Below are 14,430 nucleotides of genomic sequence, written 5' to 3'. Positions count from 1 at the left end.
CGATGTACCCCTTAACCCACTCACTGTACAGCACCTCTGTATGTGTACATAACAGCGCGTTGGCCGATTTGAATGGCCGTGACATACATGTGAGTTCACAGTGACGTCTGAGTCACATTATTGTCAAGTGCCAACGCCAAGTTTCCGAGGAAGGACGGACGGAGGCCACAATATCGGATTGTATGAACCGTTAAAAGCATCCTGTAATCACCTGATTGTATAGCCATTAGCCATTTTACCTCGTTGTTCAAAACATTATTCCTCGCTGTACAAATTGAACGCATCTTGCAGTCGCTGCTGAAAGCTTTCTTCGTTCGTACCGTGACCCCGGAGTTCTGCGGCAGCAGTCAGGCTGAAACCCGCACTTGCAACCGATCGCTGACTCAGAGACTAGGAGTGTCTGACGTTGCTAATTCACCTCGGAGAAAACATGGCGGATGATCATAGAGTTACTGTCAGAACCAGCCGATCGGTTCGGTCTCAACTGTTTGGATGTCATCCATCATGCGCTTCAAATGTTTGGGCGTTATTGACATCTATTTGTAAGTGTTTTGGTCTCATAATAGATTTACTTTTTCATGACATAGCAATGGACCTCCTCCTTTTTTTTCTGTTGATAGTGGCTTTGGTGTCTAGTGGCAGTGCGTCTGGTACGGGGTACACAATCTATACTTTTTCACTGTAGCTCTTCTATTTAGTATTTCTATTTGATCTCAGAGAACCGCTAGTGTTAGCTAGTTGGAGGAGTATAGTAATATTATTAGTATTTTCTTTTTCACATACTAATTGACTGGGATTTGTGCTTTTCCTCTCATATCGTTTGAGATACCAAGTAGTGTAGGCCTAAACGTTAATTATTCTCCGTAAAATTCTGACTTAGAATTCAGAAATGCTAATTATGAAAATTACCCGGTAAGTGCTGACAGAGGCTCTGAAGAAGAAGTAAACACTTTTTGTCACGTTGGATTTCGGTTTCATTAACTCTATTGTTAATCTGTTCTTTCATGCTTTAGAATTTGTAGTGTTCATGGTATTGTGTATTTAAAGGTTGATGAGTTGAATTTTACATTGTAATGTGAACACTGTAAGCTCTGTCATTGATGCCAGGTATCAGAACTGATGTAGCATTTATGTTTTATTTTTTTTTGTATACTTTTTGTCAAGTGCTTTTTTTATCATTATTGTGTAGTTTTGAGTGTGTTTTGGACTACAAACTTCAATGTCAAAAGAAAAATAAAAAGAAAGAAAAGCAATCCTCAACACATCAGTAAGAAGAATTGTGATAATGAAATATAGAATATCAACCTCTGATGATTGAATATTCCTGCACTGTGAATAAGAGATCGAGCATTGGAGTCTCAAGTATTAATCATCGCTATGTCGTTTGAGTTTGTTATCCATGTTTCTTTAGCAGGCTGTTAATCACAGTTTTTTAGAGCTGTTCTTCTCAGCCGATGGGTCGCAAATCGGTCATGGATGGGCAGCAGTGCAATTTTGACCAAAACAAAACAAAGCAACACAAATAATAATATTCCATCTACATTGTAACTGGGTCTTTAAAAAAATAAACAAAAACAAAAAAAAAAAAAGATTGTAGGAGCCAAAGTGGGCCTCGGGTGAAAAAAAGAAGAAAAAAAAGGTTTATTTTAGGGTATCATGTGGTCCACTTCTGAGAATATACTGCTGTGACATATCTACTGCATTTTAATTATGCTTATAAGACTGTTTGAAAATTCACCCTGTTACTTTCGATAACCATCGGCACATCTATCAGTGACTCTCTTCCACAAACAGTATTCCGCCATCATATGTACATTTTGAAATGTGGAACCTTGTATATACTGTACATGTATGTTAAATATACACAGCCCTGTCGCTGTACACAAGGTCGGGCTACATGTATGTATACATGACAGTCTCTCTTTGTAATTCCACATTTCATATATGATTATTTACTTTTGATTTTCATTTAAGGTTTGATTGGAGTTGGTGTTTACTTTGTGATGGACAGTGCTGCAAAATTCTGGATTTGGGTTTATCTCTTGTAAGTAGCTACATTTGTATTAACTACATGTATCAACAATTATATATGTTGATCTGTGCTGCATATGATGAATTACTTACTGTAAAAGAAACAAAACTACGATTGTATGGCACATGGTACTTATGTCAACATTGTTGCTTCAATGGAGCTGGCCTTGTTCCTATGCAATAAGCAGATAATCTTTGTATGATTTTGTATGATTTTGTTTGAAAGACATTTAGTGAATTAAAATCCAGATTTTGCCCAAAGAGTGAAGAAACTTTGTAATTTACAAAGCTCAAACTCAGTGTTGCTGATGATATTGAATTTCTTGTAAAAGATGGTGTGATTTTCCTGAATCAGGAGAGTGATATTGCAGTTGTTAGCAAGTGTCAGATATTTCTTAACTGTCAGAAAAGATTTTTTGTTAAAGTATGGCTTCAAATAGTCCTAGCATTCTTTTGCTGTAAATACTTCCTTCCCCCCCCCCCCTTGGAGTATCTTGATGGGTCAAGATACCATAGATTTGACTGAACATAAACAATATAAGAACTTACAATAGCTATTGTTTTGTTTTTCATGTGTGTGTAAGGTTTTATGTCAGCAAAGAAGTTCAGCTACAACTGAACTTGTTTGTATTTATTGCTAAATTTATCTTTACATGAACGATTCAGAAACTTGTATAACAATGAATGTGCTTTCCAATATGTCATGAGATCATGATTGATGGAATTCTTGGTTAAAAATATTATTATATAACTATAAAAGGCTTATTGCCAGCCAACCCTGGACTGCTCTTTTGGAGTAGATCATATCTGTATTTCATTTGAAGATTCACATACTTTATCATGTGGGAAATACGGCAAGAATGAAACAAATGATTGATGTAAAGAAAAAGTTGTGTTTTTTTTTTCCATTCATTTTATTTGCAACTGATTGACAAATTGCCCTACATCGACGTAAATAAGCACTGAATTGATCAGCGTTTTAGTAGTAGCCATGATAAAAAAAATCATGGGCGTACAATACTCGAGTCTAGCAGAATTTTTTTTATCATGGCTTCTACTAAAACGCTGATCAATTCAGTGCTTATTTACGTCGATGTAGGGCAATTTGTCAATCAGTTGCAATGAAAACATCTTGACGGAAGAAAATCATGAATTTGAAGTCATTTTATTTATTTATTTAAAGTGTGCATGGAATAGGAAATAGTGTGTAGTCAGTTTTGTTACTGGGTACAAGACTGTAGTACAAAACATGTATTGGATGCATCATATACCAATCAAATATAAGACTAAATATGAATTGTTATAGTGGAGCACAGTGTGTTTAGATCTCAATTTGATGATATCCAGTGTACAATGTGTTATTTGGAAACCTCTGCATGCTTCTTCCTTCTCACAATGAGATTTATATTGATCATTGCTTCCCCTCTTGTTATTTCACTCTACTATTTAGCGTTGCTGGAAGCATTGTGCTGCTTCTTGAAATATTGACACTCTTCACATACACAGCTTGGTGCAGGTAAATATATATTCTTCTTGTTTTAAGTTTTATTCCTGTTAACAATTGTAGAAGTCGTAAATGTTCCGGAGGGATGTTCTAAATTTGCAGATGAAGCCCAGGGACTTGTAGCCTTTCCAGAATAGCATATATCAAACCCCGAAGTTTGATAATTCTACGTATTCCAGACAATATACAACCTGTATCTGCATGTTTCGGTCAATGAAAGTCTTCCTCCACTTGGGGTTTTAATAGTCAAAGAACTGTATGAGAAGGCATACCTTCAACTTCAGTTTATTGTGGTAACTTTTTTTTTTGCAGCATCATTGCCAGTACCTCAGTATGCATCACAGCTTTTGCATCTCTTGCAACAGTGTGTATCCAAGTTTATTATACATCGTCACCCTAAGATAACATTTTTGTAGGCATCACAAATCACATGTGAATCCATAATTAAAACTGCAAAATTAGCAAATTGTATTGTAGATTTGTCAATTGCTGTGAAAATGTCTTTTTTCTACCATTTGCCATTTTTTTTTTTACATGAAAGTGTTTTAATAGGATGTCATCCTAGGGTGATCTTCCCATGGGAGAATGTAACAACTGATCCACTGATACATGTACATGTATGTGAACATGTTTATCCAATTGCTGCCTAGTGTTTGATGTAACCCATGTATGTTGTAGGGGCTTTCTCTGTCATAACTGTAATGACTTTACTATCTGCATTACAGGTGAAGTGTATTGTATGTCACAACTTTATGTTTGTGTAGTCAGGGGCAAACACAATACAAAGTGCTTGTACAATGTATTTCTAATTGTATGGATGTTAATTAGGACTCAGATGGAGCACCTCGCCAAAAATCTTTTAATTAGTTTTCCCATCTACTCATTTCCCTTTAAAAAAAATGCTGCCGTATTTGAAATCACTGCAATACCTGCAGAAAAAGATACAATTTTTTTTTCAGCACAAAATTGCTATCAGTGGGCCTATTGATGAAAGGAAAAATCACACACAAAGCCACTTCAATTTTCTTGTCAATTTCTCATTCATTTCTAAAATTTATGTCCCATATGAACAGACATGCTGTCAAAATCTATGCCGCTGCCATTTTCAGCCGTGTTTGAATCCATTTTTGTTCTTATTGTTTCAGACAAAGCTGCACAAAGGCTATCAAGGCAATGTGGTTCATTGACACATGGAAGAGGGGACTGGTGTACATCATCATGGGAATTATCTGCTTCATCCCGTTTGGTGTGGACCTTCGTATACTATGTGGTAAGTAGACAAAAGTTTTTCTTTCAATAAACTTTATTGGTTGAAATTTTGGAGTGATTACTTTTGTCTGCTCTGCCAAGTCAGATGAATTTATGTGTTTTTAATTGTAAATACTTGTAGACATGTTTGTTCGTAATGACTATCATAAAATGAAACATAAGTGGGACAACATGCAGTAAATAAGATATGATCTACATTTCTTATCTTGATGCAGAAATGTGCAAAATTTGGTCGCAAATGATATGCCCATTTGTAGTATTGCTTACATACAGTTGCACTTAAATCTTTCTTTTATTCCAGAGAGTGAAAGTCAGTCAGACATCATGTGAACCTTAGTCATGCCCTTACCTCTGTCCATTCATCTTTGAATCGTTTCCTGTGTTACATCTATATTCTGTTACCCCCCCCCCCCCCATCGCTCTTGAGCAGAATTATTTGTTTTGGTGCTCTAGTATGGTTTTAATGGCCAAAAGAAAGTGTTTCAAGAGACTTTGATTATATTACTACTTGATTCTTTAAAATAGTCTTCCCAATGCTTTACATGTGGACACAGTGTCGTGCAATGTGATTATGTCATATGTTTGGACAATTACAATTACCATGGCGACAGTCCACTTCTCACAACCAATATACAGTCAAACCTGTCCATAGTGGCCACCCAAGGTAGACGAAAAGAGTTGCAGGTTATCTGATATTTTGTGTGTATCACATGCATGCACATGTATCATTGTTGTATAGAAGTATCATTCATGTACACTTGCATGTGTTCCTTGCATTGAACAATGGCATTATTGACTGAGTTATTGCACACTGGTGTGCATACAGCAAGCAAGTTTTTCATGAGTCATTACAGTGCCTGAATAGCAGGTGAATGCTGCACTAGCAATCACTGAATTGTTTGCCATGCATGACCAGCGTGGCTGCAAGCAGAAAAACATGCTGAATTATCGTGTCTTCTGTGACTTGGCAGACAAAATTTGTGGCCACATTAAAGGGAAGGTAAACCCAAAGAACAATGTGGGTTGAGTGAAAGCGGCAACATTAGTAGAACGCATCAGTGAAAGTTTGAGGAAAATTGGACAATCGATGCAAAAGTTATGAATTTTTAAAGTTTTGGTGTTGGAACCGCTGGATGAGGAGACTACTAGAGGATATGACGTATGAGTGGACAACAATACAAAGAAAATATAAAGGAAATTCAACAAAAATTCACTTTTCTAGAATTATGAAAAAACAATGGACCAACCGCTTTCAGAAAGCAGGGGGAATAATTGCTACCCTTAACATATATCAATATCAAGTTGATGGAATTTGTAATTTTCATGAAAAATGGATTTTTGCAGAATTTTCTTTATATTTTCTTGGTATTGTTGTCCACTCATACGTCATAACCACTAGTAGTCTCCTCATCCAGCCGTTCCAACATCAAAACTTTAAAAATTCATAACTTTTGCATCGATTGTCCGATTTTCTTCAAACTTTCACTGATGTGTTCTACTAATGTTGCTGCTTTCACTCAATCCACATTGTTCTTGGGGTTTATCTTCCCTTTAAAGAGGTGGCCACTATATACATGGTCATTAACATGGCATTTCTCTCTCTGGAGGGGGGGGGGGGATTTTTCAGTGGCTGCTGTAGACAGGTGGCCACTAAGGCAGGTTTGATTGTATTTCTTGCTGATGTAACTAGGCAAGTGGTAAATTTGTTTTTGAACAGCCTTTATAGTAAAATGGAAGACCTACATAGTGATGATATATGTCATTAGTTCCAACTGTGTTCCATGTGGTGTATGCCTATGCTTTCTCTTTGCAAATTTAAAGCTCTTCAGCGATTTCATTATATCACGTACCGACTGCTGCCTCAATATAAAAATAGTTCATTGTTTTTTTCCAGTGGCAGTGTGTGAATTGCAAAATTATCAAAGTAATTAGCAATCATTTTAGAAAGAGTTAATTATGTTAATTCCACATCCTTTCTCATCTCACAGCACAGAATGTTGTGACATCACAGAGACATATTGTAGTACAACTGTACAATAACCTGCATGCACAATATGATTGTATGTAGGGTATACGTTGGGAATATTGAAGCTCTGAGAGTGTGTGTGGCCAGTGAAAGGAGAGCCAGATCTTAGTGGAAACAGTGGAATACAATGTATATGACATCATGTGAACTTGTGATAAACTTAGCTCTGATATCATGTTACAAGGACAACGTGCCAGGAAACTGGCATACTATGCCTGTTTGTCTGTCTGTCAAATGTGCTTAGGGCCATGTATGCATAATGGCAACCACCATGCTTTTCTAACCTTTAGTAGGGGGCTGTCCGAACATACAGTCTGAGTAAATCAATGCATTCGTGCTACCACACAGTTAGCCGACCCCCTTGATAAGAACATGATGACAGTTAAAATACCACACGGTAGTTTCTTGTACCAGCATCTCTGTTAGCTGTTTGTGTGTAGTAGAATGCTCCATGGAAATTGTAGCAGGCAGGATATTGTGTCTAACTAGTGGTAGGTATAGTTTCTTCAGGAATTGTATTAAATTTCATTGGGAAATGTGCAGGTATGCAGGCTACTGTACAGCAGTAGAAAAGAAGTGGTTCAGTCTTTGCTGTGTAATGAGCTGATCTCCATAGTCATCAATTGTATACAGCCAATTGTGACACAATTACTAATCTTCAAGGCAAGGATTTTGTAATGTAGGGAAAGACATGAGTCATGTGATCGACATTGCATGATGTCCATGTAAGAATAAAGAAGCCATTCCACCTGGAAGGCGGCTAGAAAGCAGCTTTCAGACACTCCATATTCACTCCATAAGACTAGATAGAATAAAGGTCAAACAACAGGGAAAATTCATCAAAGTCAAGCAAAACAAATAGGAGTTATGTTATTTTAAACTTCAACATACTTTCAGTAAATAGTGTGTTGATCACAATCACCTATGCAAATTACAAAGATGAGTCTACAATATATTTCCTTCACAAATCTTCCCTTGGTTTGCATGACTATGAAAAATGTTTACAACAAACATATGTATGAATGAATTACCAACACAATCACCCTCTCCCTCAATTTTTTTTTTTTTTAACAAACTCTTTAATTCTTTTTTAATTTATATGTTTATTCTTTTTGTCATGGAACATCATTTTTCTTGTGGGATTTTGATGAAGGTTTATGTAGAGGTTAATGACAGATTCTTCATGGCTATAACATTGTCACATCTTTTAATTTGTATAATATGTGACTGTAGATAAATAATACTGATGGAACTGAAGAATTCCCTATCTTTCTTCACTTTACATCTGTATTTAAATGAAACTTCTGCAAATCTTCTGTTCACTTCTATTCATATGTGCCACCTGTAATGTAGATCAGAATTTTACTTCAGAATGCAATCAAAGTATGTTTTGGCAGTGCCAGCCATAGTCAAAGGGAGAAGGAAATTCCGATCAAAGGGCAAAGTGCTTTAACAAATTTGAGCATTTACTGTACAAACTGACCGAGCATCAGCAAAATGAGAGTGTCATTTAAAATGAATTCTTTTTGAGTATTTTCCACCACTAAGATACCACCAACACATGCATGCATGCCAACACATGCACACACTAAAAAAACCCCCCAAAAAAAACAAACAAACAAACAAACATACTTCTTTTTTTTTTAAAGAGGTTTGATAGTCAAGTGTTAAAATCTGTCATCTCATAGTAGACCTGATGAAACTCTGCTCCTCAAAATATGTCCAGAAAATGCTTGACACGACATTATCTCAGGTAAGGGTAAATGTTCTGTGCTATTTTATTTGCTTTCTTTGCAGGGATCATGCTGTTTCTGAGTGGATTCCTCTATATCTCGAAGACTTGCAAGACGACACGAGATCCCGAAGATCGCAAAGAGCTAGTGGAAGATGATGCAGAGCAGCAGAACCAAGCTTAATCTTCATCCCCACACCCCTCATCCCTCCTGTCTACCAAATACCAGTCCATCTCACTTTAGCCTAACGGTCCTGTGCAACTACAGTGTATTTTCATCAGTAGTTTGTCTTATTCCCTGCTAAGGGAAAGCTGAATGTTACATCATGTACTATGCGACTTCCATTTGAAATATCAGTGTCCATCTGATGCAGAATAGACTCTTCGTCAATTGTGAAGTGTTTTGAGCCAGTATCAGCTGATGCATGATCATGTCCCTACTTGAGTACCAGGTACCCTGTTATGTCAAGCATGCATGTCAGAACTGTGGCATTAGAAATGTGGCCAAAAAGTAGATGATTTGGATAAAGCATTTTAGGGTTTGTATCGCCTTGTGAATGTTTGTTTTGACTCACTATGCTGACACAATTGCAAACTTTGCAACACTTCACAATATTGTCAATTGTGTGTGGCTTATCAAACATGCATGACACTTTATGTAGTACAATGCTTTCAGCCTAAAGTTATATGCAGAGCACATTGATAGTACATTTGTTCGATAGAATAAAATGTATGCAGTTGTGTGTTGTCATTGAATTATGTGATTCATTATAAGAAAGGCAATAATATGCCCGATGTGAGGTGGATTTGGAAGGTAAACTTCATTAATCAAATGTCTCATACACGTAGACTGCTGCCAAAGATTGCATTCAATTAAGGGTGTTAGCTGAAGAAAGAAATGGTAGTTGGAGGTTCTTAGCAGTGATTTGATCAAGTGCTTTTGTGTTTTATTTATTTTTTCTGTGGAATGACAATGCATCATTTTCTGAAAGACATGGTTCTGTAAGAGTGAGCAGCTATGGCAAGTTCCCTTATAAATGTTGTAAATGCTCTCCATATTTTGTAGCCCCCTGAAATGTGACACTGCAAATGCGCAACTGAAAAAAATGTGACATGCCTGTAGATCAAGGAGGTACTAGGTGAGCTCGCCTAATACCTCCTTGGGTAGATGTCCTGCTTAATGACTGTACCATCATTATAACATGATTCAGCAGTGCAATGAAAAAAAAAATCATCTCAAGTGAATTGCTTTCTTCAGTGGAATTTGTGCTCTACATAGATGGCTGTAAAGATCTCTTACCTGTCATCATCAGCATATTTCTTTTATTTATCTTATGTTTGCCCTCTTGAGATCAAAGGGCTGTGAGTGGTGCTATCATGTATAATGCATGTTAAAGGAGGAATAGTCCTAGGCTTGATAGTGATAGTGTTATTGTATATTCAGCACGTCATATTTCTGTTACTGAAAGGTGATATGGGTGTATGCAGACTTTTGTCTGTGCACCTTTAAACTTGGCAATGTTTTGCCTCGGGTAGTCCCATTTGATGCAGGAAGCAGTCTACTGTATGTTTTATGTTTATGTGTAGCACCTGGCACAAGGAACTGTGAGTAATCAGGGGCAGGTGTGGGTGGGTGTGTGCAGCATTACAGAGGTAATGAGATCTCTGGCAAAATTATTGTTTTTGTGTTGATAACGGAACTTTCATCTTGGACAAGGTTTTGAGATGTGCTAAAGAAAATACCAAGAGTGAGATAGGGAGAGAGAAAGAGAGAGAGAGGTAGATATCAATGAAAGTTTATTTATTTCTAACATGAATATATTATATTTCTGTCCTTGTGACATGTCTTATCAGCATTTTTGTTTTTACACAGAGTAGAACAAACCGGTACATAAATTTGTGAGTGAGAAAGTTGATGAGGGGTATGAATTGTGTATGGCCAGTTTAAAGAAATGAAGGAACAAATTTGCCAATTTGACACATATAGGATATATTTATGAATTTTGTCTTTGTGATTATTTCTAACTTGCAGGGATTGTTTTACAAGAACATTGAGGAAAGCTGTCTTGTCATAAATATTGCACTCTTCCTTTTTTTCAATTTATCACTGTGATCCAGTGAGAATATTATTCAGTGTAATAAGTGCAAGACATATATGTGACATGTTGTAAGTATTAAGATCATTTATTTTCTGGTTTGTTTGTTTGTTGAGTGCTTTTGTTTACAGGTGAAATTATTTCACTGCCTTCATAAATGTTGTCTACTCCAGGTACTATTCTTCACTCTTCCTTTACCTCATATATGCAAATTTCAGATAGAGTGCTTTGAACCTGCTCATTGCTTGCTCTGATAACTGGCATTTGACTTTATTAAGCAGTTCCATGTTCACTTGGGAATTTTAGGCTGAGTGAGCTAGAAGCTGCAAATGCTGAAAGAAAAGACACTTCAGTCAAATTTAAGTTTGCATCCTCAGTCAATGTAACAGTTTATTAAAGCTTTTCATGATAGGAACATCCTGGCGATTACCATTGCATGCAAACAGCTGGTGCTTTGTGTATCAAGCTCAAATATACATCTCATTTGCACTTCACAAACATGTTGATATGGGTTGACTTGGTATATTAGCAACAAAAAAAAAAAAAAGTACTGCCTTTTATATTTTGATTAAGTATCTGTTCATATATATGTATCATAGTATTGTACTGCAGTTTTGGTCAGTGGATATGCATGTATATTTTGCAATCCTTATTACACATTTATGCTCTATATATGCCCATTTTGCAATTTAAAGAAAAATTCTGATGACATGTGTCATTGTAACTTACATAATCATGATAAGCAACATCGGGAAACAATGCAATTTGATGTTAGAAAGGGTAATTTGGTAAGTTATATGGCAAGAAGACATTATTGTACTCATGTTGTAATTAGGAATCAGTAACAATCAAACCAGTGACTATCATGTTGTTGCCAAATTTTTAGTACTCTGTAAATTAATTGCTACTTGTACAAACTGGTCCTGGCTAGCTTGAATTATGAGGTTTGATGTGATGTCACTTAGATTCATCACAGAAATATAAGTCTGTTATTTCACTTTTAGGTAAGCCATCAGAAGAAAGTTGTATGTTGATGTAGAGTGGTATTGTATACTTGGAAGGATATGCCAACTTTTTTTGTCAAACGGCTCAGCATACTCATAACCCTCAATCCTCAGTTTGCCAGGGAGCAATATTTTGTTGTGAGTGCAGAATCTGTCTGCTGCACAAATTTGCCACAGAGTCAGAATCATTTATGACAATCAGTTTCACATCTCTGCCGAGCACTTTGATCAGTCATATCTTGGATGAATGAGTGTTTCCTCAGCCAGTCCCTTCTTTTGCCCTTCCTCTCAGAGAATTTAATAGTAATAACCAAAGAGCTTTTCCCCAGTAACTGCTAGAGTGCGGACTCTTCATATGCCCTGTACTATTGTTTTGTGAGCGCGCGGAGAGCACTTGAATACAACGAGGCAGTAGGCTCACCCATCGTGCTAACAAATTCAAAACGAGAAACCAAGGAGCAGCCAAATCTAGAAGTGCGTACTTGCATAAAATTTCAAAAGTTCACGTAATACGTGCTGTAAAAATGTTACTTCAGTACGCAAAGTCAGCCATTACTAAGTGGGTAATGGCAGCCCCCATGAAATCACTGACACCATTGTATAGTTTGCCCTCTAGTGGTGGGGAGGAGAAAAATCTCTTTGGTAATAACTGTGTTGTGAACAAGAACAATCGTAAGGTAAGCAACCTATGTTATATGGCAAAGTAGGTGAAGATGGAATATACTGTGCAAAGTGTTGCCGGTGATTTACTGTGTCTACGGTTTGGTGTTATTTCAAAATGCCATGTGTATTGGTACTTCTGTTACCACCATGGACACACCTATAAGATGCTCCCTGTATGAAATGCATTTGTATCATTCACAAACTTTGTTGCGTGATGCAGTTATGTGGCTTTGAAGACATTGATAGCTGCTGTTGAACCAAATTATGAATTATAGTAGAGACAGAGAGAAAAAAATACATTGTAGAAAGGATAGGGTTAGGCTTGATTCTATATAAGGCCAAACATTTTGAAATTTCATCTTGTGCACACACACATGCTTGCACTAGGGCATTTTATATTCTGGCATGTGTGCGCTAGGTAGCAAATTATTAAAGAAAAGAAAAAGGAAAAAAAAAGAGTCAACCAGAAAAAGAAAGTACAAAAGAATAGCAATTACATGAGGCATATTAAAGTGTAGTACAAAAGAATGCCAAGATTTTACAGTGACCCCCCCCCCCCCCCCCCCCGAATTCAATGGTTCCATGGGACCAGGATATAGACTAAATATTGGCCTGCTGTGTGAGTATCAAACCAGGCATAGTTGGTGAGCATTTGGATGTGTGTCTTTGCAATGTAAATAGGGTAGGGGCCTACCGGTAATATGAGAAGTATGTGACATAACAGTGTGTACAAGATGGTAGAATTGTAGAGAATGCAGTTACCCGGTAATTGCACAAGCACCCATGTACATGTACACTACTGCCTAGCTTGATTATGTGCCCTGTAATTGTGTTGGACTACATCATTTTACTTGTGGGTCTATTATCCCCTTACAAAAGTGTACATGTGAAAAACAAACAAAAAAACAAGAATATGATGGACCAGAATACTGCACCTTTTGTTCATGTGTATATCAAATAATATGACCCGCTAGATTTGTCCAATGAAAATATATTGTAGCAGAGTTAAAAGGATGGATACTGTTTTCTCAAGTTCAGTATTTCAAACAGTAAATGAGCATAATGCAACAAAGTTGGTAGACAAACATGCATACTCCTTAAGTAGTGTGTAGCCTTACAGAAAAGTATAATGGTTAAAGACTCGCAGTATGCTGTCAGTTTGATCATGCACAGTTTGTATTCTTCAAGGCTAAATTCACTAAATGTGAAAAGCCACATTCAAACAGTTAGGGTTGCATAAATGAATTTTGTTCCATTGATGTGTAGTATTACATATGCCATTAAAATGGGATTGTGCATCAAACCAAAGCATGCAGCATTTCTTTAAATAAACTGATATCATGCTTAAACATGTACAATGTGCCACTGATTTGCGTGTATCATTAGTTCCTGTGTTGCGAGAGAGACAAGCGAAACATTGGCAATGAATGTTGTGATTAATCAGATATTAGCTCCAATAGAAACAGCTTGAAAGTATCACAAACTGTTTGCCATGTTAAAATGATTACCGGGTAAATACTGCTACAGTGCACTCCCGTTATAATGAACACAGTTTTAACGAAATTCCAGTTACAACGAAGTAAAAATTCAGGCCGCAACATTATCCACTCTATGTATTTTTATTGTTTATTTGTTCAGTTATAGCAAAATTTCCATAAAACGAAAGAAAACTGCTGGTCACAGGGACTTTGCTTTAACGGGAGTCCACTGTACCAATGTAGCCTGTAATCTAGGAAGAAGATGCAGTTATGGTCTTTACTGTCGCACTAAACGCCTGATGCGCCTATATCCACTCGTCTTGCTTTATTCGTTGCCTCTGATATAAGAAAATGACTAAAGTGCGATGAGTGGATATTGGCAGTGGATGCTTCCAATGTTTGTAGTCTCACCACATCAAACATATACAATGTATATCGCTTAGCCAAAACAATATTCCGGCTGCATCAGACGTTCAGCGTAACGGCAAAGACAGTAGCTGCATCCTCCGCCTAGATTATAGGCTGCTACCAATACCAAAAGCATAATTAGTTCATACTGCCTGGCATAGAAAACTCTTGGCATAGATATATTGCACTCATCTGAAAGAAAGACAATAACAAATGACC

General features: G+C 36.8%; 1 protein-coding gene across 1 annotated transcript; it reads left to right on the top strand.

The window, feature by feature from the left end:
* The first annotated feature begins 177 nt into the window (after window positions 1–177).
* LOC140233845 (uncharacterized) lies at window positions 178–9,929 on the top strand. The gene is made up of 5 exons (XM_072313940.1): window positions 178–542; window positions 1,975–2,044; window positions 3,482–3,547; window positions 4,681–4,805; window positions 8,628–9,929. Exons 1-5 carry the CDS (start codon window positions 431–433, stop codon window positions 8,744–8,746), a joined length of 492 nt encoding a protein of 163 aa, XP_072170041.1. The 5' UTR covers window positions 178–430; the 3' UTR covers window positions 8,747–9,929.
* Window positions 9,930–14,430: the final 4,501 nt, after the last annotated feature.

This window comes from Diadema setosum, chromosome 1 (genome assembly GCF_964275005.1).
Source record: "Diadema setosum chromosome 1, eeDiaSeto1, whole genome shotgun sequence".
Classification (NCBI taxonomy): domain Eukaryota; kingdom Metazoa; phylum Echinodermata; class Echinoidea; order Diadematoida; family Diadematidae; genus Diadema; species Diadema setosum.
The sequence above is the reverse complement of the archived record's forward strand: the minus strand, read 5'-3'. Positions and strand labels throughout refer to the sequence as shown.